Source organism: Notamacropus eugenii, chromosome 5 (genome assembly GCF_028372415.1).
Source record: "Notamacropus eugenii isolate mMacEug1 chromosome 5, mMacEug1.pri_v2, whole genome shotgun sequence".
Classification (NCBI taxonomy): Eukaryota; Metazoa; Chordata; class Mammalia; order Diprotodontia; family Macropodidae; genus Notamacropus; species Notamacropus eugenii.
The window spans coordinates 107,143,963-107,167,544 of record NC_092876.1 but is presented as its reverse complement, the minus strand read 5'-3'; the positions used below and the strand labels follow the sequence as shown (position 1 = coordinate 107,167,544).

General features: G+C 36.9%; 2 protein-coding genes across 3 annotated transcripts in view; one reads left to right on the top strand and one right to left on the bottom strand.

Moving 5' to 3' along the window:
• The window catches only part of CDADC1 (cytidine and dCMP deaminase domain containing 1), a 74,847-nt gene extending 63,642 nt beyond the window's left edge, over nt 1-11,205 (top strand). The window contains exon 8 of the mRNA XM_072610520.1: nt 11,138-11,205. Coding sequence (XP_072466621.1) covers nt 11,138-11,147 — 10 coding nt within the window. The 3' untranslated portion in view covers nt 11,148-11,205. The remainder of the gene's footprint in view (nt 1-11,137) is intronic.
• The window catches only part of CAB39L (calcium binding protein 39 like), a 149,804-nt gene continuing 127,618 nt past the window's right edge, over nt 1,397-23,582 (bottom strand). For both annotated transcript variants that reach the window (XM_072610527.1, XM_072610528.1), the window contains 2 exons: nt 15,994-16,137; nt 1,397-2,909 (listed from right to left, as the gene is read on the bottom strand). In XM_072610527.1, coding sequence (XP_072466628.1) covers nt 2,730-2,909; nt 15,994-16,137 — 324 coding nt within the window. In that variant the 3' untranslated portion in view covers nt 1,397-2,729. The remainder of the gene's footprint in view (nt 2,910-15,993; nt 16,138-23,582) is intronic.

The window sequence follows — 23,582 nt, the reverse complement described above, 5'->3', positions numbered from 1 at the left end:
CTTTAAATGTCAGCGGAAGACCAATGTGACTTCATGTAGGTGTATTTGAAATGACATTTATGCTTCAAGCTACTTGTTGTATTTGATCTGATCTACCCTTTGTGTAATTGCAATAAGATTTTGTATAGATTTTACTCATTTTTTCAGGCTAAAACTTTCAGAAAGAGGCTAGAGGATTTTGAAACAGATGCATAGAGGAGTTTTGAAAGTATTTTCCTTTATCAAGTTATTTCAAGTTTAGTTAAGTAGTACTTTCAATTTTCCCCAAATAAGTCTTCAATAAGTGATAAATTTTAAAAATACTTGAATCCTGTCAATCAACAAGTTTGCTTAGAGAGTGACAGATATAGACAGTGACTTGATTTCCCAGTGGTGTGAACTAACATCTATCATTCGAGTTACTGAGAGAGCTCAGTTCTGCTTTCATTTGAAACAGTAACAAGAATATGGCTGTATAGATTGTGAAGACAGCAGAGGGATGAAGATAACCAAAGAGTGTATAATGCCTTTAACTTAGCCAGTTTTTACTTAAATGTGAGCTTTTGAAATAGCTTATGATGTCTGATCTTTTTATAAATTCCATACTCTGAAAATATTTACGGTTAGACTACGTATGCACAGACCTGTGTCAACTCTGTGTTTTCTGATCTACTTACACGCTGATAATTCACGTCTCCAGACTTATTTTGCTGTGTCTCAGAGGCTGATTTCCTGTTGCAGCTGGTGCTAAGCTGGATACAGGAGGGCTGATCTAGGTCACAGGAAATTGAAAACTTTATCCTTACCCAAAGAATAATAACAAGGTCTTGCTTTCTAATTAACTGGAACTAGGGGGCCCTCTGATGCCATGGAACAGTTGTGAGCAATTGAATGGACTTCCACAAAACTTGTTTTGCCTTCATGTGTTTTATCATTTACTTATCACTGATATTAAAGAAATAAAACCTGAGCATCAGAATTCTAAGCAGGCTTGGAAGCGCTGGAAGGAGAATTGGGCTTTTGCTGATGGAAGAGTACAAGGGTGTAAGCTGTGAGTTCTACTGACCAGCATCTGGATTTTTCTATGATGGCATTTACCAAAGTCACTACAGCATGAGGTACCCCTGAAGCAGGGGTTGGCATTGACAACCCTGCAGCTCTATGCTGGATGTGGCCCAAGCAAAAAACCAGGTCCCAGGCAGCAACAGACAAGTCTTGCCTGCTTAGGTTTCAGGGTGATGTTTCCAAAAGCCTAGGGTCCTTCAGAACTACCAAGCTCATGGCTCCCTTTCTCATCCAGAGGAATGATGATTGATGAGAGGGAGGCAAAGAACACATAACCCAGCAACTATAAAGCATGCAAGCTCTTTGAGAGAAGGGGCAACACGTTTTAGAAATAAAATCAGGAAAAACGATGCAGAGTAGTAACCATGCCTTTAATAGTTTGTAAATAGAGCTTTAAAATTCAAGAGTGCTAAGATATACATCATTTTTATACAACTGACATCTGAAAATAAACTATGACCTGGTAGGGTCCATGCCTTTTCTAAAGAGGATAAATTAAATCCTTAATAACCCTAATAGGCAACAGTATATCGGACCACAGAATCTCATCTTTTGTGAAATAATTTGCTGTAGAGTGATAGCGATAACTTCCTGTTGCACTAGGGAAAAATGCCTATAGTCACCTGCAAGATAGCTTTTCATATCTTTTATTTTCCCCCCTTTCTAACTCTACATTTCCCTATGAAAATGAGTGACCCAAACACCCATGCAACCTCTGGAGCCATGCCTTCACATCAGGTCTCACTGGACGATGACTCCTACTTCTGAGGCCCATGAGAACAGCAGCCACAAAGCATGACACGCAAAAAAAGTGTCCCCAGTATAAATCAATGGGACAGAGCAGCACTGATACCTCTTTACTCTTAAGCATCTGCTTGATGTACCAGCCAGGACACAATGACTTGGATTTCAGGCTTCCCTGGCAGCTCCTCTGGAAGACATGGAAGCCCACCTTTCTCTGTGGTTGGTCCCACTGGACTCCCCAGTAGAGGCTGGGTTGCTCTGGCAATCTAGACTAGAGTCAGGAGCAGCTCAACCTTGCACTGGAGGTTAAAAGATAGTCCTGAACAAAGCTCAAGTATCCACTAAGGCAAAAGAATATTAATTTCCCCAAAAGGTTAGGAACTACTTATTTAGAATCAATCAAAGGACACCAGGAAAGAAACACCGTACGAATAACAAAAATACTTAAGGTGATCATCTTTTTGAATTTGCCTTCTAGTGACTTAAGAAATTCTTTTGACCTAAGCAAACTCAACCAAAGAGCTCAGGCTCTTTCACAGTGTCCGTGTGTGCACAGCACTCAATCAGTCAGGACTAGAAGTCCAAAGAAAAAGAGGATGGCAATCCTCCAAGCTCCTACTTGGTGCAGTTACAGTAAACGACAGCTCAAGGCTGCCGGCAGGAAAGGCAGAAATAAGTCGATGCAAATATGTGGATCAAAACTGGTCAGTTTCTAATGCAGAGGTTTGCTAGACACAAATAATCACAGACTTGATTAAAAATAATATATTATTCTAGTTTTTTTAAACTTTCCCATTTAAAAAGTTTTATATTCCATTTATCTGAACAATGAATTAAAATAGGCATCTTTGCATGCCTTCCCAAGCACTATTTTTTTTAAATGACACATATAAACTGAACAAACAGGATTAATGCCTATGGCAGAAAATTAGGTGAAACCTTCAAGGGGTTGTTTTTTTCAAGTCTCGGATTTGTTTAATCAAATAATTCTTCTCATCGGTGAATTGTTCATCATCCGTCCTTTCTTTTTGGAAGGTGCTCAGAAACTCAATTAGCTTTGGTTGATTTTTTAGCAGAATCTCCACAATTGGCTGGGTTTTGTGAGGGCTAGCCACAAATACCTAAAAGACAAAGAAACATAGAAGTCAGAAAGGTAAAATCTGATAACTGTTGAGCCTCATTTGTGTGCCTGCTCCCCAGGAAAACTACTGGCTCTTCTTTCACGTAGATGGAAATCCAAACTCAATTTTAATATCCTATTAATTAGATAACAATAGCTGAGATCTGCTAAAAATAAAAGCACTAGCCCAACAAGGCAACAGCCCATAGACTCTCAGCAAGAGAACAGTGAAGGAGGGGGTACATTTTGTTGTGGCTACCATTTATTTTTACATCCTAAAAAAAGTTAAGACTCAAAAGACTGCCTATGTTTTGTGGCCGTGCAGAGGACTTCAGTGCTTCAAGGATTTGGTGTTTTGTTGGTGTAGTTCCTCACTCCACTGACGCAGTTCAGATGCATTTGAGAGGGGCCATAAACAAAAAGTCATCACCCTCCAGACAACCTGGTGCTGATCCTCTCCAGATTTAGGTAGGCTGGTCCATGGACACCACCCATATGGTTCATCAACAGACAAGATTACATAAATACATAAATTCACAATATACTGGATAGCATTTCACAAAATCATAATCCTGGTACTCATTTATTCTGACACCTATGACCAAGGAAAAGCCAAGGAGGTAGAAAAAAACAACATTCTTAAGCAGGGAAAGGGTATTTGGGGAATTAGGGGTTGATGGAGTTGGAGGGTGTGACACACAGACCCTGTGTACCTTCGGTGTCAAATACGTGGCCCGCAACACAGGTGAGTGCAGCCTGAACCAGATTAAAATGTAATTGGGAAATAGTTGACAAAATAAATAAAAATACAATAAAGCATATATATATATATAAAAATACCTATGTGTGCATATATATGTATATATGTATGCATATGATAACATTGCATTTTAAAACTAAGTCAATACGTGGTCCCCAGGGCTCCTTAAGTATCATTAGTGGTCCTTTGTTTCTATTTGAGTTTGGCTCTAGAGCTGCATATCAAATACCTTTAAAAAGGTATTTGAGATTTCAGATGAAATAATGGGTATTAAAGGTCTTTAACAGTATATAAACAGTATGTAAATTTAAGGTGGCATTGTTATTATTATACAGATAACAAAAATGTGAAATATATGAGTTTTGAGAACAATATGTGAAAAGTGGTAAGGTTTATATAGGTAGAATCAGTTACCTCTCTTAAGCAAGAAATTACCAGGACCAGACACAATTTAGATAATCTTGAACGCTGTCTTAAATGTCCTCTTCTCAGGAGATGGGCTATTTTTCTATATCATGGCATTTTGGGACATCGCCAGCATGGATACAGGTTCAGAGTCAGAACATAGACCAAGAATCTCTGTTCCCTTCAAGATCTCTCTCCAAAACAGAAATCCCTTTAGAGGCTTGGAGAGACCTTGTGGAAGATGTCTGTGCCTTCTAGTCCCCAAATGTAACATATAAAAAGCAAGGTCATGGCAAAGTCAAGGGCGACAGAAGCCAATACTGGATAAAGTTGTACAATTTTAACATAGAAATGGTTTATTTTATTGAGTATCTTATATATCTCTATATAGTGCAATCTGACTTATCTGATCTGCACTTGATACATCTCTAGCTTATTTTTCTGCGCCATATTTCCACAAGGTCCATCCCAGCCTCTAAAGGGATCTCTCTTTTAGAGAGAGATCTTGAACGGAACAGAGATCCTTGGCTACTCTGAAACTGTATCCACGCTGGCAATGGACAGCATTCCAGCCTCTCCTAAGAAGGGGATGTTTAAGACTTCTTTCTAGATCATCTGAATTGCGCCTGGTCCTAATAATTTCTTGCTCAACAGAGTGAATTCTTTCAAAAGTCATTCATTATTATTGGCAGTTGTATATAATTTTTTTCCCTAAGGTCATACTGTTGGTCACATAGTTAGGGACTAAAACTTACAAAAGTTCTTTTTCACATTAATTAAATCATATTGCATTTCTATCAGAGCCCATTTATTTCATGTTTTTGTTAATTGCATCAATAATAATACTACCACCTTATGTTTATTTAGCATTCAGTTTCCAAAGCGCTCTTCACATCCATGATTTTATCTGATCCTCACTCCAACCCCTTAAGGTATATGGGACAGCTATTATTTTCATTTTTATGAAGGAAACTGAGGCTCAGGATTTGTCTATGGTAGAATGGGCAAGCTGCCACACTCTACACTGGGCACAGCTCAGACCTTCAGAGTTCTAGTTCAGTTCCCTTTCCACTGTATCACAAAGTTTCCACGATACCTCATCGTCCTCTTCTTCCTCCTCCTCCTCACTAACACATGTCACAATAATAGCTAATATTTATATGGAACTTTTGATGTGCCAAGCCCCATGCTAAGTGCTACTTTTACAATTCCTATTTCATTTGATCCTCACAACAACCCTGGGATTTAAGGGTCATTATTGGTCTCATTTCACAGATAAGGAAACAGACATCCAGTCACTCATTCATCCTTCAGAGAGGATTTACTTCACAGCAGTCACTTTTTGTCCTTGAGTCAATGAAACCCAGTTAACATCTCACCTTTGCTGCCTTTGTCAATTTACCAGAGTTCTTATGAACACAAAAGCCTGTACTGGTTTTGGTGAAATGAAATTTAAGGCCAGGCAAGATAGTGCTGTGAGGAGATTTACACACTTCAATCATGTCTAACTTGAAAGCACCACAGTCACTCAGCGGCTCATGAAATATCTTTAATTTTTAAATTCTTAAAGAAACTACCTGAAAGTCAAGTAGCACCTCCAAGGATGCCTGAAAATCCCATGCTGGTACGGAGGCAAATTACTACATCTGCTTACCACTGTTTACAATGGGGTTGCTGTGGAGTTTCAGCTAAATATTGGCTGGTATTTTGTGGCGACTACATAAATAACTCATGGAACCAGTCTTTCCAATGGAAAAAAAAGAACAAGGTTAAATAAAATTGGAAAAAGTTCTGCTTCTATGTCCTAATCCAAAATAAATGTCAAACACAGTTGAATATACACACACACATTCCGCTGGACCTACTCCAGAACATCAACACACCCTACCATAAAGCTGAGGTAACTGTTAAGTTTATCTTCATGTTCTGAAATTTTAAAAAACGGTTCTTTAACCCTGGGATCTCCCTAAATATAGCAACTGACTAGAGGCAACTGATTCAGAGATGTGAAGACATGCTGAAGGCAGCAATTACTCTGAATAATCTTTCTTGCCATGTCAAGTACCTGAAATGCCACATTTATTATTGCGGAGATATTTTTGATTCAAAGCATGCTGGACATCACGTGTGGGACAGAAAGTTACCTTGTTCAGTCATGAATGGTCCCATTTTTTAAAAAAAATGCTATTTTCAAACTGCCTCAGTTTCATTAAACACACTTCTTTATTGCTATATTAATTTTAAAATAAATGGTTTGTGATCTCCCCAATTAAGACTGTGGTCTTACGTCACCCAGAGCAATTCAGTATAAAGAGGTCCTATACAAGAACTCATTTGAATCCCTTAAGCTGCATTTGTCAGAGGGTAGAGAATGCCTCAAGTTTAACTTTAAATTGAAAGTCTGCTCCAGGTAAGTGGGGTTTGCTAAAAGCAAAATTCATTTCCCCTTTGTTATATACCAGAGTAAAAGTAGAAAAATCTGGTTTTACTTCATTCTATTCCCAAAAGCTTATCATCCTTCCTCTCTCCCTCAAGACCTCTCTAAAACCTTAACAAAGAAAAAAAACTTCTGAAAGTTGCAAAATAATACTTAATAGCAATTATTTCATAAAACCGAGAAAAGGAAGTTGATGCTTATTGCCCCCCATCACCCTGCCTCCCATTCTCTTCTCTGTCACTTTCAGCTTGGCTTCTGAGCTCATCATGTGGCTGAATCTGTTCTCTACACAATTAGCAATGATTTCTTAACTGCTAAATCCAGTTCTCTTTCTACTTGACCTCTTGGGAGTTTTTCACCTCCTCCTGAACATTCTCTTTTCCCTTGTCTGTTTCTTTCTCCTCTAAATGTTGTTCCTTCTTTCCTTCTTCCTTCCTTTTTTTCCTGTCCACTAAGTGTGAGGATCCCCCAAAGCTCTGACTTGGGCTTCCTTCTCTTTCTACAAACTCCCTTCAGTGATCTCATCAGTTACTTTGAGTTAGAATTATCACTTCTATGCAGAGATGACTCCCAGATCTATAAAGCCCATCCCAGTCTCTCTCTTGAATTCCAGATCCATGTTCCCAAGTACTGGCTAGTCATCTCTAACATCCCAACATGGAACTCATTATATTTCCCTTCAAATCCATTTCTCATCTATGCTTTCCCATTTCTGTTGAGGACTCCCCTTATTCTTTTAGTCACTCAGATCTGTAACTGAGGAATCATCACTGACTTTACTTTCCCTCATCCTATCAGTTGACATGTCTTGCCTACTCTACTTCTGTATGAGTCACATGTCTCCTTCTCCCACTTGTACATCCTCCACTAAAGTTCAGGGCCTCATCACCTCCTGCTAGGATTATTGGAATAACCTCCTAACCAATCTCCCTACACCTAACCTCTCCCTTCTACAATTCATCTTGTGTATAAGGGGGAAAGGGAGCAGGTATTTATAAAGTGCCTAGCATGTGCTAGGCACCGTGCTAAGAGTTTTACAAAGATGACCTCATTTCGTCTGCCCAAATGATGTTTTTAAACACAGATCTGAGCCAAAATCATCAGGGGTTACTAGGCTAACATACTAAATTCTTGGTCTAACTGCTGGGGGCTTCTATTATCTGGCTCCCCCCTACCTTCCCAGGCTTCTTTCATTTGACTGCCCTCACACACTCTTGATTCTGGTCAAACCATCTCAAAAGCTGTTTTCCATAGGCATTATCCTACTTCTTCCCTCCAGTCCCCCATGACTAGAGTGAGTTTGCTTCTTAACTCCTCCTGGAGCAATCCACACTAACCTCCTTCAAAACACAGCTCAGCTGCTATCCCCTACACAAGGGTTTTTCTAATGTCCCCAAATTGTGTTCTCTTCCTTATGAAATTATTTTTCATATAGCTGTATATATATTTTATGTTTATTCTCCTCCCCAGCAAAACATAAGTTCCTTGAAAGAAGGAACTGTTTCATTTTTGTATCAGTATTCCTGGCACCTAGTACAATGTCTTGTACATATTAGGTAGTTAATAAATGCTTGTTGAATTGTATTACACGTTTTTAAATTTTAATTTTCTTACTTTCTAAGAGTGATGGTTCCAATCATTGCATGTCACAATTAAGTTATCTCTTTTAACTCACATCTCAATGTTTCTATTATATAAGAGATTTTATTTTTTAGTGATTAAAAATTCAGGAGAATCTAACTGTATTTAAAGGGCTACACATGACATCACTTGGCGATTCCTGATGATTAAGGTTAAAAACAATGCAGAGGTTAAATTCTCACAGCCAGGCTTAGCTGCCTGGGGTGTGCTGGAGCCCGCTCGGACCTGATCCAGAGAGCTCACTGGATTGTTAAATTTTCATTATAAGCATCTACATCTTAGAAATCAGCAAATACTGTAAACCAGAACTGCTTTATTGTCGTGTTGGTTTGTCTAGACCTGAGAAATAGTGAGAAATGATGGAGAAAATCTTCATAAGAAGGCAGATAAACATTAAAAGGTTGCCACAGGTATATCTATGCCACCCCAAGAGCCTTTCCTTCCTCCTTCCCTGCTCCCCCTTCTTCCCCTCCCCCCAGCTGGTTGTTCACATTCATAGGCATACTCTTGGAAACTGTAGAGTCTAATTATACTGAACTGTTTCTACCATAAAAACACAACAGGCGGTCACTTTATGATGTATATGAAAGAGAATTAAAAATAATATCACCAATTCTGAGCACCTTTTTCCCCTTCAGATACAAATCTAAGGGCACCTCTATGTACATTAAGCAGAGAAATATTCCACTCTTTAGCTCGAAACATTATTTTACTGCTAGTTTAACAGTCAGACAGGATAAACATTTGGAAGAGTGTGGAAGAGGATCAGAAATGAGGGATGGCCACACTTTATCTTTACCAGCCTGATTTAAAATCATTATCTTGAACAACCCAGAAGCACAAAGGGAATGGGAACCATTTTCTTTTGTCTGTTTATAACTTTATTCACCTTTACATATCTTTTCAATAACAAAGTCCTTTGAAAAATTCCCTTGAATATGGCAGTATACACTAATTTGAAAAACATTTCATATTTGTAAGATGGGCCTGGTACCCCTATTGAAAAATGCTATAGCACCCGAGACTACATGTAACATTTAATTTCTTTCCCCACATCAGCTTGCTGCCCACGTAGGGTCAGATTGTTATGGTACTGGTTTAATTACACTAGCTCATTTAAATTCTGAAACTACTTCTTTGCTTAAAAAGCATTTCTTACTTGTCAACTAGAATTTGAAGTACTATTCTTTCAAGAAAGCAGGTACTCTTCTATTATGATTCCTCTACGCTACAAAAACTGGTTCCAGATCAGACAATATGAACAGATAAAATATGATGTCATGGATGTAATGTCAAAAGAAGTCAATTATTTAAATCCTGCTGGAGAAAGGGTGGTAGTGCTAGCCTTATATAGTACATTTATTGAGAAAATCAAGTCATATTATAAGTCCGTTTTCCAAAAGCAATCAGAGAAAGAACGAAGGCCCTCAAGGCTGAGAGGAATTGTAGAAGGCCGTTTGTCTACCCTCTCACCTTCACTGAAAAGAATTCTTCTTAGATTAAGTGGGGAGAACTATCCATCTCATTCTTTAAAAACTCCTCCTTTTCTGAAACCTATATCTTACAGATTAAGGCCAGGATCTCTTATTCAGTCTTGAGTAGAGATGACAATACTGACTACGAAGATAGCAGATTTTTATACGGTGCTTTAGGATTTCTAACAGGGAAGTTGGGTGACTCAGTGAAATAAATGACCTGTTCAAAATGGTTATATACCTGTTATAAAGCAGATTTTTGATTAAGATGATCTCTCAAGGTCCCTCCCAACTCTACACTTCTTTGATTTGAGTTTACTAAAAATCCAACTAAGGCTGAATATCATGCTGTAACATTTACACATGCTAATATCTCACTGGCTTTTAAAAAATGTGTTCTATTTAACAACATTAATTTTACTATCCTCATCATCCATTCCAGTCATTCTTATCCTTAATGTTCTAGCCATGTTTTCTTCATCTTACATAACACAGTTTATTTTTCTTCCCTAGGCGCAATGACCTTATATTTGTTCTGAACAAACCTGATCCAGCCGATTCTACCATTTTTCTAGTTTTGTTGTTGTTTGGTCGTTTCAATCATGTGCAACTCCTTATGACCCCATTTGGAGTTTTCTTGGTAAAGATAACGGGAGTGATTTGCCATTTTCTTCTTCAGCCTATTATTTATGGATGAGGAAACTGAGGTAAACAGCATTAAGTGACTTGCCCAGAGTCACACAAGTAGTTAAGTGTCTGAGGCCAGATTCGAACTCAGGAAGATGGATCTTCCTGACTCCAGACCTGGAGCTTTATTCATTATGCCACCTAGTTGGAGCCCTTATGGTGAAAGACTTTAGTATTTTCTTCTCTCCACAGAGCACATCTGATCAGCAAATTTAATGAGTATACTATCCGTTTCATTATGTAGGTTACTAATGAAAATGCTTAGGGCAGCTAGGTGTCACAATGGATAGAGTGCCAAGCCTCTATCTATGAGTCAGTAAGACTCATCTTCCTGAGTTCAAATCTGGTCACAGATATTTACTAGCTGTGTGACCCTGGGCAAGTCACTGAACCCTGTTTGTCTCAGTTTTCTCATCTGTAAAATGAGTTGGAGAAGGAAATGGCAAACCACTCTAGTATCTTTACCAAGAAAACCTCAAATGGGGTCATGAAGAATCAGACACACTGAGATGATTGAACAACAATGAAAATGCTAAACAGCATTATGTCTATGACTGATTTCTTAAAAACAACCTAAAAATGATTCCCAGAGAAGATGACAGCTAGTTCTTCTCACAGAGAAAGTGTTGGGTAGGCTAAATCAGAATTTCCTAGTTTACTGATGAGTATGCCATATAGGAAAAAATTAAATTTTACTCAAAATTGATAACTTACATGGTCTCTTGGTTTTTCAAATTATAATTAATTAGATAATATAAACAAATCACATTTATTCTGATTAGTCATTCTGATTAATTATTACCTTGTACTTTGTTCTCTTCCAGGTATTTGTGAATTGATTTAGAGAAAAAATTTACCAGTATTTTCCCAGGAATACAACTTAGACTTACAGGCTTATATAACTTCCTCACCCTCCCACACCCAATTTCTTTAAGAACAAAACAAAGATGAAGGCTAGGCACACAGTGCCATTGCCAGTTCTAAGGTTCTGTCCTCTACAAGAACCAAAAAAAGTTAGTAGCCACTTGCAGTAACGATGGCCAATTATTCTACTAACTTGGAATCTAAGACAATAGGACCTGAAGATTTCATTTAATGATAGATAGTACTGAAATTAACTGTTTACCTTCAATTATACAATCTTATAGAAAAATCATTTTAAATTTTATGCTAAAGGGTACTACTAATTTTCCCTCTGAAAGTAAGATGTAAAGTAGACAGGAATATTCAGGAATATTCAACCTTTTATTTTCTATGTACATTACTAGAAAGATATCAAAATAATACATAAGAGTAGTTAAATACAAAGGCAGGAGACAGTTGGAAGCAAACTCAACTTCCTGATCTTGAGAAGGATATTAAAAGGTAAAAAAAAAGAAAAGCAAAGAATCGGAAACTAAGGAGGTATTCATCAACCACGGAATGGCTAAACAAACTGTGTCATATGAGTGTAGTGGAATATCATTTTGCCATAAGACATAACTGAAGAGATGATTTTAGCGAGTACTGGATACTGTGAACTAATGCAGAGTGAAATGAGCACAACCAGGAGAACAAGTTATACAAGGACAAAAGCACTGGAAAGAAAAATAACTTTGAAAGCCTCATAAACTCTCGTCAATGCAACGGCCAACTATGAATTAACCGACCCATGATAAAGTGTATTACCATCTCCTACCTGAGAGGTAATGGACAAAGAGACATTTGGGGCGTGGCAACCATGTGGATTTCTTTTCTTGATTATGTTTGCTTGTTAAAAGGAAGGTTATTGTTGGTTTTTTCCTTCAGTTTTTAACTTGGGGTAAGGAGGAAGGAATTAGCAATAATGATGCTTGAGAAAAGAGGGCCGTTGAAATCATTCTGAAGATGTTACCAGAGAGAACAGAAGGAAGTTCAGAAGGAAACAGACAAGCAGGACAGTTTTGAAAGCAATGCATGGAATTTTTCTTTCAAAAAACAAATAGTATAAAATTCAGGGTTTCAAATACATCTTCTTTGTGTTCTGCTACGTGTGTGTAGAAATGTTTATTTTCTGTGTGTTTAAGTTCAGAAGAAGAAAAAAATCTAAAAAGAATACTGAACTGAGCTCCACAAGGAGGGTTTTACTTACATTCTTGTCTGCTGCTATTAAAAAAGTGGGTTGGAAATACCCACTGAGAATTTCCTTATGTACAAATAAACAGTCTTAAAAACAAATGAATTCTTTTAGAAAAACTTAAAGTTCTTTAAAAAACAGAAATGGGAGCAGAGGTCCTAATTATAGCTTTTCACATTTTCTGCCTGACTCTATGTTTAAATGATACATAGGGATTATGGGAGGATCAACCAAGGACATGCTAAAATAGAACATTTCACATAATTGAAGATTCACATTCAAGTTAGTTGATAGAAATATTTCCTACGATATTTCTAAAGAAACTTTTCCTGGAAAATTACTAAGAAGAGTGAAAAGGAAAAAAAAAGGGGGTAATCATTCTACTCATTTCTCAAGGAAATACTCTTAATAAATATGTGTCTTTTTCTCACTCTCACCCTCAGGAGGCATGAAGTTGATAAACTAGAAAGAAAACAGTTGAGCCCTACACCAGTCAGAGTGATTGGTCAGTTGGAGTTCTAACTTGAGAATCATTATTATTTTTTTTTTTTGGTTCATATTTTAACCTATACTGCCAAAGTAACTTTGGAGAAGAATTTAGACAACTTTTTTCTGTTGCAGAATTTTTTAGAAGTCCGAATTTACAAACAATTTTTTATAAAAAATTTGATATTTTCAATTTACAAAGTCACCAATAGTTATTGACACTATAAGTAGGTAGTGGTCATTTAGGAATCCTTTCCAGAGGTATCAAACTCCCAGCAAAACTCTCTAGGTAAAGAAGGAAGCAGATTAAAATGTAACTGACAAATGCTTAACAAAATTAATAAAAATACAACACAGCACAAATAATGTTGATCTGTGGTTTTCTACTTTTGACAATGCACAGCTAGTACCTAGTATTTTGGAATCTCTTCCTAGCAATCTTCTCTAACGCCTCACCCCAGCATCATCTCAACAGCTTAGCTCAGTGACTGGACAGAATGGAAAGAGGTTGTTTCAAATTCTCTGCGTCAAGCATCATCATCTCAGTTGTTCCTATAAGTGAAAGGCCCCTGCAGTACAGGAGGCTGTGTGGTGTCACTGGGAAGAACGCTGAAGCCCAGTGCTTTCACTTACTAGCTCTGAGCCCTTGGACACATGGTGTCACAGGGTTACCCGGGAAGTTTCCTGTCTCTAGATACAGAGGTTAGAGTTGGGTGATGTCTGTGGTATCTCCCAGTCCTCACAGCCTCCTGACTCCTGCGCCACCGCAGTTTGTATTCCATCATGCTGCTCCTACATAGCATTATGCATAGGAACAAATACCTAGCTCCATCACACAAACCAGGAGGAAAAATATAGATAACACTGACAGCCTGGCAACTGTGTGTTCAGTGACCAGGACTGGGGACATTAGTTTTGCATCTGTAGCTTATGGGAGAAGCAGTGTGGGCGACAGGATGAGGGAGGTAACAACAAAGGTATTAAAAGTAGGTGAAAGTTCTGGACCTCTAGGTCTGGACATTCCTAAATAACCAAATACTATCATTGAGAGGTGAAAACCATTTGTTATATGCTTTGGGGTTTAGGTAAGGCCAAATTTACAAAACCATAACAGTAAACAAGTGGTCAACTACACACCTAAACACAGATCTTCTCGAGACAGGATGTGGGTAGTCCATATTGAGCCACTCATCAAATCAGTCTGTAATTTTGCATTCCTTCACCAAAAGGACATTGAGCATTTGGATATCGCTTAGTGGAAGGAAAATTCAAATCAAGAGACAGAGTTTAATTTCCACTCTGATACTTAAAGTTATGTGACTCTGAGCAAGCAACCTCCCAAATGGGAATAGGAATCCTAATATTGCTTACTTTGTGGGTTTATTAGGAGGAAAGAACTTTGTAAATCCTAAAATGGCACATAAATATGAGCTATTGCTAGTGGTGTGTGGTGTGGCGTACTGTGCACACTATACACCCAGATCACTTGAGTTTTGAAGTTCTGAGCTATGACAGGGCTAAAGTTGACTGCACTCAATCAAACACCAACATGGTGCCAACATGGTGAACTGCCAGAACAAGAAGGCCAACAGGTTGCCTGAGGAGGAGGTAAACTGGCCCAGGTTGGAAAAACAGAAGAGGCCAAAGCTTCTTTGCTAAGCAGCAGTGGGACTGGGCCACGAGTGGCCAACTGCACTTCTAAGATAGGGAGACCCAGTCTTGGAAAATAAAACCATTTCAAAATAAATAAATGAATGGGTGGGTAGAGGAATGAATGAATAAATAGGAGCTATTATTACTGTTGCTCTTGCTTCAATACTTCAAAGGATTCATGATTTCATCAATGTAGGTATTTCATACACTGGTACAGATTGCGACTTGTCCATCGTTACTGCATTTGGTCCTATGATGGAGTCAGCAATGCGGACACCTTTGTTTGCACCTGAGCCACTCTTTCACTTAGTTGTGACTTCCTTTTGTCTTCTGCTTAAATTACAGCGTGAAGGTCAATATTGATAAAATTCAATTCTTCTTGTGATATCAATTTGCTGGATTGCTGAACAAATGTCTCACATATAATACTAACACTTAATATTTTAGACCATCTATAGCTTGATCTTAACAGCCTTTTGTTCCCTTTCCTGATATTATACCATTGTCAATATAAAAGTGGAAGGAGGCCATCTGAGACTGAAGGCCATTTTATTCTGTTTCTTATGTTACGATGGCCAAAGAATTCATCCCCTCATCGTCAACCTTCTTCTTGGTAGAAAAATTCTCTGTCTTTGGGTTGGTTGGTTCTCAGATGGTAGATTATCACTGGACTTGTCATCTTGGCATTTATCTGGTCTCCTCACTCCCCCTCATTTAACATACTCAATCAGTTGCCAAATCTTGCTCTTTTAACTCAACAAAATCTTTTATATCAATCCCTTCTCTCCACTCAGCTAGTAAAAATCTTTTTTGGATAACCAGGCCACAGTCATGCTCTTCATAAATTATAATACCACCCACTCAAGTTAAAAAGACTTGGACAAAGGCATCAGGGAAAAGGTGCCGTCTCTGAAAAATAACTTCTCAAAAACGTTTTGAAATAATTTTTTTAAAAGGCCAATTCTTAGATGTAGACTGTGGGCATTCATATTGTGTGTGTGTGTGTATGTGTGTGTGTATGTTTAAAACTCAAATGTGACCTAGCAGAAAGCAAAGGATGATATGTCAGGAGCTCAGAATTTCGGTCCTAGCTCCATTGATGAATGAATTTGTAATTTCTGGGAAAAATAACTGAATTTAATTTAAAAATGTAAGTACTTGGTAAATATCAGATACTTAAAAATGATTCAACTTATTTTCTTGACTAGAAAAGCAGAACCCAATCTGTTGAAGACGCTGTGAAGATAAGCTGATTAGTCCACATAAAGCATTTAGAAAATATTAAGCATTTATTAAATGCTAAATCCCAGAATGGAATGACATCACAGAAACAGAAAAGACCTTAAGATCTGATTCAGTTTCAAGACTTCATTTAAACCACTGAACAAGACTTTCCCATCTCCCACCTGTCCCCCAAATGGGACATTTCTCTGCCCTGTACTTTACCTTAAAGACGTGAAATGCCTCAAACTGAATGTTTGGACTTTTATCTCGGAGAAGATTCATCATTAACTTTAGATTCTCTGGCTTGCTGATGTACTTTGTCATAATAGCAAAGTTGTGTCGGTCTAGAATCAATTCACCTAGTAGCTGAATTAAAAACAAAAATAAAAATGTATCAGAGGTACTTAATCTACCTTTTTTCTTGAAAAAAAAAAACACTTTAAAATTGAAAGTAATTTCAATATTTTTGAAGAGGAAGAGCTAATAGTAATACATTGACTCAGATAAAGCATCGAGTTAGGCTGTGGAGTGTATCTTTATGTGTAATTTCAATGCATTGACTAGTTGTTGTTACAATCCCCCTGTAGCTTGCAGTCATGATGGCATCCAGTAATGAATTAATGATTTTATTCTTTATCTTAATTATTTTACTTCCTTTCTGCCTTTCCAAATACATTTATCAGACTAGGTAAAGATGACAACAAGCATGCCTCATCAACTAGAACATTCTCCCTCAAAATTTTCTATGAAATTAATTTATATTAAATAAATCCTACTTCCCTGATGATTTTCATTATAAAATCAGAGCTGTATGGAGCTGCCAAAAAAAAAAAACAACTAGTCTTGGATATAATAAAATCAATAATAAAATCATACTTAATAATTCTGCAAGTTTTTCAAAATTATACACTTAAAGGAAAACAAAACCTTTCTGATGAAAAATTAATAATATCACAAAGAATCTACATCCTAAACAACAAGGAATTAGATTCACCCACTGGATTCCAAACCTTATCTTTCACTTGTAAGGCCTAGGAGCCCCCTCTATTTAGAGTTTCCTAAATTAAATGTTATCCTCAGAATGTCCTTGGCTTTCCTAAAGCATGGCATGAAACATTCTCTCCAGTTGTTTAGGCCTTCTTTTATTTTTGCAAATAATGTAAATTTACAAAATGTATTTAATAAATCTTATGTGTGGTTTGGTAAGTAAATACCCCAATATATGATAGGCTTTTTCTGCTAATTCATTTCTAGTAAATTTCCTATCAAATCTGCTTTCTCTTGGCAAAACATCTATAAATATTTAAATTTCTATTTATAATCTCAGGTCACCTTCAAATTTCTGTCTAATGTCTTCTGATTGCTAACATTGCTAACCTCATCAATGAAATCAAAGTGATCAATGGTGGATCACCCTTGTTTTGTTCCTCTTTTAAGGGCAACATTTCTAGTGTTTCTCTATTGTATTCAATGTCAGTTCTGAATTTCAAGACCATCTTTTTATCCACCATATTAAGGAAAAATCCTTCTGTTCATAGTTTTCATTTTTAATCAATTTTTAAATTTATCAATGACTTTTATGCTTCCTTTAATAGCATCAGATATTTTTCTTATTGCTTTACTGATAATTCATTCAACTCATTAATTATTAGCTTTGGTTCTTCCACTAAAATGGTAGAAACAAATTTTCCCCAACTTAAAACATTTTAATTTGCATTTATTTTCTTAGTTTTCTTTTATAATTTTCATTAACTTGCTTGTCTCCTTTTCAAAATTAGATTTCAATGGCTTATTAAGTTTAGTACAGTATTCAAAACCTTAAAGTTCAACTATTTTTCATTTTCAATTTTTAAAATTTCTGCTCTTATAATTTCATCTTTCTTCTATATTATTTATTCTTTTTATAATATTTTTAGATACAGATTTAATTTACTTCATTCTCTTCTTCTTTGTTGTTAATGTATTAACTTAGTAGTATCAGTTGACCTATGAGAAAAGCTTTGGCTGCATCCTTACTATTTTGACATGGGTTTATTTTGTCATCTTTTGAATGTTATTTTTCTGATTTCCACTTTCACTGAACTGTTTTTAAAAGGAAATTAATGTTTAGTATCTGTGCAGATAGATGCCCTGCTTTCATTTCATCATAGCTCTACAACATATGTAAAATTTCTACCATTTTATCTTCCTAATGATTACTTTTTCCTAATATGTTATAGATGTTTCTGAATAACTTATATGCACTTGAGAAAATGGATATTCTCTGCTTTTTCCATTTAATATTCCTCAAATTGTCCAGGCTTGTGATTTCTTAAGTGATTTCTTAAAGTCCGATAATGAAATGTTACACTCATTGTCAGTTATTTTCTGCTCTTTATTTCTTCCAATAATGGTTTTTATTTCTTCCCTGTTGCTCATCAGTGTTGTATTTTCTTTCTCAATCTTCTCTCTGATATTGGGGGTGGGTATGATGGGTCAGAAGAGTTTGTGTCTTCTTTCACTTTTTCTGAATATCCATTAGGCATCCTAGTTGGCTGTTGTTTTTTTTTTAAAGTAATTCTCAGAGTTTCTGTGGTATATTGTCAGCACACATTTCTTCTCCATCTCTTATATCCGTGATGCCCCCTCCACTCACATTTTTGTCTCCTAGTTCAATCTCTCACAATCTATAATATTGCAACAACATGTTCACTGGTTTCTCCCTGCCTCCAGTCTCACCCCAATATGGTCCATCCTTCATGCAACAGCCAAAATATATTTCTTTGAATGTAGGTCTAAACATGTCCCTCCTGCTGAAAAACCTTCAAAGGATAAAATGCAAACTCAGTGGTTGTTTGAAGTCCTTCCACAATTTGGCTACAATTTTTATTTTATTCTACTTTCATGCTGTCAACATTGCTGTCACTCCTTTGGGGTCTCCTTTCTGGATCATTATCCATGTCTTCTGTTCCCTAGATATGGATATTCCCCCAAGGCTCTGCCCTAGGTCTTCTCTTCTCTCTTTCTATCCTTTCTGGGCAGTCTGTTTGGTGCCATTAGGTACAATTATGATCCCTATGTAGATAATGCCCAGATCAATAGACCAGCCTCAGCCTCTCTCCTGAGTTGCAGCCCTGCATCACCAACTATTCAATGGACATTTCCACCTGAATGTCTCAAAGGCATCCTGAACTGGACATATACCAAGGAGAGATTATCTTTCTCTTCAACTTCACCCCTCTTCCTAATGTCCCAAGTTTTGTCCAGGGTATCACTAACTTTCTAGTTACCCAGGTTCATAACCGAGGCATTATTTATGACTCTTTCCTTTTCATCAAGCCATATCATCCAATCAGTTTACATGCCTTGTTGACTGTACTTCCTTAACATCTCTAGCGACCATCCCATTTTTTCTGCAGACACAGCCACACATTAGTTTAAGCCGTTATATTCTCTTACTGGACTACTGCAAGTTCAGTCAAATGGATCTACTTGTAGTCCCTTTGCCTCGACATTTAATATGTGGTCTCAGCACCTCTGTACAAAGCACCTCTCATCCCTAGAATGTACTCCCTCATTATCTATGTCTCTTAGAATCCCTAGCTTCCTTCAGAGCCTTGCTCAAGTACAACTTCCTACGTGGGGCCTTTCTTAATCTATTCAATTGCTAGTATTCCTACCTCAAAATTACTTTGCATATATATATGTAGGTGTATATGTTATTTCTTCCATATGGTAGCAGCAACATCTACTTCACATAGATTAGGCTAGTTTTTCCCTAAAAAGGAAATCAAATCATATTTGAGACTTAATTGTTACAGAGAAATAAGGTTCCCTTAGAGAGTCAACATACACACTCCAACTGATTAGGTAAAACAAACTATCACTTTAAAGGCTCTTTTCCAACAAGATGTCTCTCATTCATATATCACATATCATTCAATAATGCTTGAAATACAAAACAATAGAAATAATTCTGTTCAGTGATTTGCTGATCACAAACATCAGGTGAGGGATAAAAGAGAAAGATATATGCTTGCCAACGTATTTGTCACTGTGAGGGAGGTCTAGGTTGAAATCAATTTCTCTATGTTTGATGAGGTCTTCCAGATGCTCCTGCTTGTGGATGGCACTCTGCTGGTTGCATTAAGCTTTGTAATAATTTAGAGTCTTCTAGAAGATACCTTCAACCACTGAAAAGTTTGGCCTGACTATACTCACAAGGAACACTAAGTGGATAAAGAATGTCTATTGTCCAGATCATGACAAGCATTTGGATGAATGATCTGCAGAATCTATCAGTAAGCAAATTGGGGACAGTTAATATACAATAACAATGAGGTAAAACTAGAGTTGAATAAAAGAGAGCAAATCTGATTGTCTTCAGGAAATTGTAAAGCTCCTTTAACAATCCCAAGTTTCCTAAGGAAACAAAGATTAATCATTTTCATACAAAAATTCTACTGATGCTGTACGATAGCAAGACATGGAATGTAAATCTCCAAAGAATTGGGAAATGAATATCACACAGAGGACAATGGAGAGGTGCATGGTTGGCCAATCAGTATGGAACTTCAAGAAAGAAGAGGAATAGAAATATACTAAGAAGTTAAAAATGGACTGGTTTAGGTTCAGAGAGAGAGACTGACAAATAAGTAGCTAGAACATTCCACTGGTACATTTCATGATGTCAGTAGACATTGGGCTAGGGAAGAAAGGAGAGAATGGGAAGGAATGAAGAGCCTGAAATCTGCATTGTTGGTACAAGCTCCAAAATAGAAGATATCACCCATCCATTTGAGTAGTCCAGAAATGATATCTTAAAATTGTAATGATTGGCCTTTGAAGTGATTTGGAGCAATCTCTGATGTGTCTGTTAATAGTCTGCACATCTTCCGCAGATATACAAATAATACATACATACATATATATATATATATATATAAATGATGTACACATATACATATACACACAAATGATCAAAGTTTGATCATCTATCCAGTGGATCCTTGGTCTCTTATGTTTGTGCTAATTCCCTACATAGCTTGGGTATCCACATGGCTTATTATCCCTCCATTAGATTATCAGAACCTCAAAGGCAAGGACTGTGTTGGTGTTCACTATGTTTAGCACCTTGGATCTTGCCTTACATGTAAAAGCTCCACTTGCATGTTTGTTCATTAAAAAGCCTTGCTCTTTAATCCTCTTGTCATTTTTAAGTTAGAACAATTTTTCTTCACTGTATTTTTTTCATGGTTTTTTTGGGATATTTTTTAAAACAGCACTTACTCTACAGGCTTTGTTTCTTCTTTTCATTTCTGCTGTTACCCTAGGCGCTATGCCAAGTGTTGGGGAATAAAGGAACGAGGAAGCTTCTGACCAAAAGAATCTTCCTTTCTACAGGGGGACACAATGTATTCATAGGTAAGTAAATACAGGTTCTGCACAAAATAACTACAAAGCATTGTGAGAAGGAAAGTGTGGGAGGATGTGTATTAACAACTCAGTCAATCATGAAAAAACTCCCCAAAGAGATGGCACTTGCTCAGACCCTGAAGGGTGGTAGCGGTTCCAGGAGATGGAGGTAAAAACAGAGACTATTCCAAGCATGGAAGACAGTGTGTGTGAAGGTATGCAGGCAGGAATGGAATGTTGTGCATAGACATCCCTAAGAAGGCCATTTTGGCTAGTGTACGGTATTATGTAATCAATCAGCCTAGAAAGATAGGCTGGAACTAGATGGTGAAGGGCTTTAAGTGCTGAACAGAGAGAGGAATTTTTATTTTATTTTAGAGACTATAGGGGAGTCCCTGAAGCTTCTACAGTGGGAAAGTGAAATGGTCAGACCTGGGCTTTAAAAGGAATATCAGTATGTCAGCTATGTGGAAAATGGATTGGAAGGAGAGGCAGCATACAGGAAAACTACTGGAGGCTATTGAAAAAGTCCAGGTGAAGGGTGATGAGGATGAATGAAGGTGATGGCTGGGTGAGTGGTGAGAAGGGGGATAGGTTCAAGAGATGTGTCACAGAAAAGACAAGATATAGTAGCCGATAGTATCTGTGGGATGAGAGATCATGAGGAGCTGAGGATGACACAGAAGTTGCAAACCTGGGTGACTGTAAGAAGGGTGGGACCCTGGGGAAAAAAACCCCAGGGAAGTGGGGAGAAAGGAAGGGTTTGGATAGAAATAGAATGATTTCAGTTCTGTATGTGCTGAGTTTGAGATTCCTATGCTCACTCTGCTCTCTCTAAACTTATTTTTGTCCATTAACTAGTAACAGATGCCAGGACGAAGGTCGGTTAATGCATAAAAATGTTCATTACACCGTGCAAAATGCCAATCATTGTTAGACATCAGCTATTTACCAGCATAACTATAGCACATACAATAGAGGAGCTATGTATTACAGGTGGTAAGAAGAGGAAAGCATAAGGTAGTTTTCAAGAACCCTGAATTTTATCAGGAAGGTTGATGTGAGATGTAGAAAGAGACCTAGAATTGGAGAGGGAAGATCTAGCCTTTGGTTCAGATTCTGCCTATGTGACTACCTATGTGACCATGAGTAAATTTCTTCACCTAGTTTGAACATATGTTTTCTCATTTGTAGGTCTAGGATATGTTCAGAGTTCTTTGCAAACCATAGACATGCTACATGTTAAGACAGATATGAGGTATGATTTGGGCAGGTATTCTCTATATCAGTACTGATTGCAATTGATTCCTTGAAATTTTTATCCATTTCTTTTCATAAATTCTTTATAGAGGAAGGATCCACTCAATCTACTGGGGACCTTCCTCGGGTTCATTTAATATCACAAGGCTACCAATATAGTGCTCAGCCGAGTCATCTTTTTTCTTGGTTTCTACATGACTAGCCCATATCCTTTCTGTTTATGTATGACTTTGATGTTATTGTCTATATTATGTTTTCAGCTTAAAAGTTTGCTATATAAATATCAAGAATTATATAACAATCATTATTACAATGAATGTAAAGGGCTTTGCAAAACTCAAAGCATGATACAAATGTAAGCTATTATTATTTATATAGCAAAATCTATGATTACTTTCTGAATTTATTACTATTAGAATGAACTTAATTCAATCTTGGTTAAGCCAGGATGCCTAAGTATCCATGCTTACCTAAACTGACCTCTGTTAATCTAATTACATGATTTTTTGAACAATTGCATTTTTGTTTGGCAGAAGGCCATTCAATTTTAATTTATACCTACAATAATTAACAGACGTTATACTGCATACTATGGCTAAGGAAGTCATTAGAAAATTTTTCATCTACTGCTTTAAATAAGAGCATGTAGTAAAATTATTTGCAAAAACTTTTTGAAGTATAAGGTAGAACAAAAGTAGGGGGGAAACCCTAAACTTGGTTTGAGTTGAGATTATTAGAAATTAAAAGCCAAGCCTAAGGAGAAAGAAAAATAATAAATATACCCTAGACTCTCCCATGGAGATATTAAAATGGAATATAGATATTTTAATTATATTTTAATGATACCAAAAATCTAACTACCAGGAAAGGCTAAGTAACATTTAGAGTATGACTAAGAAAAGTTAGCATTTGGCATCCAGCTAATATGGAATAAGAAAGCTACCCCTCTCTTAAGGTAATATGTAATTTACAAGCAATTGTGGACATTTTCACAGCTTAACACTCTAATCTCTCTTATTTCCTAAAACTTTGGAGTATCTTCATGTAATGTAGTTTGTCACAGAAACCAAATATAAAATCAGTCATCTTGTCAAAACTGAGATTACTATTAATTCTCATTTTAAAAAGGAAAACTCCCAAGAAGACTTTTTTACTCA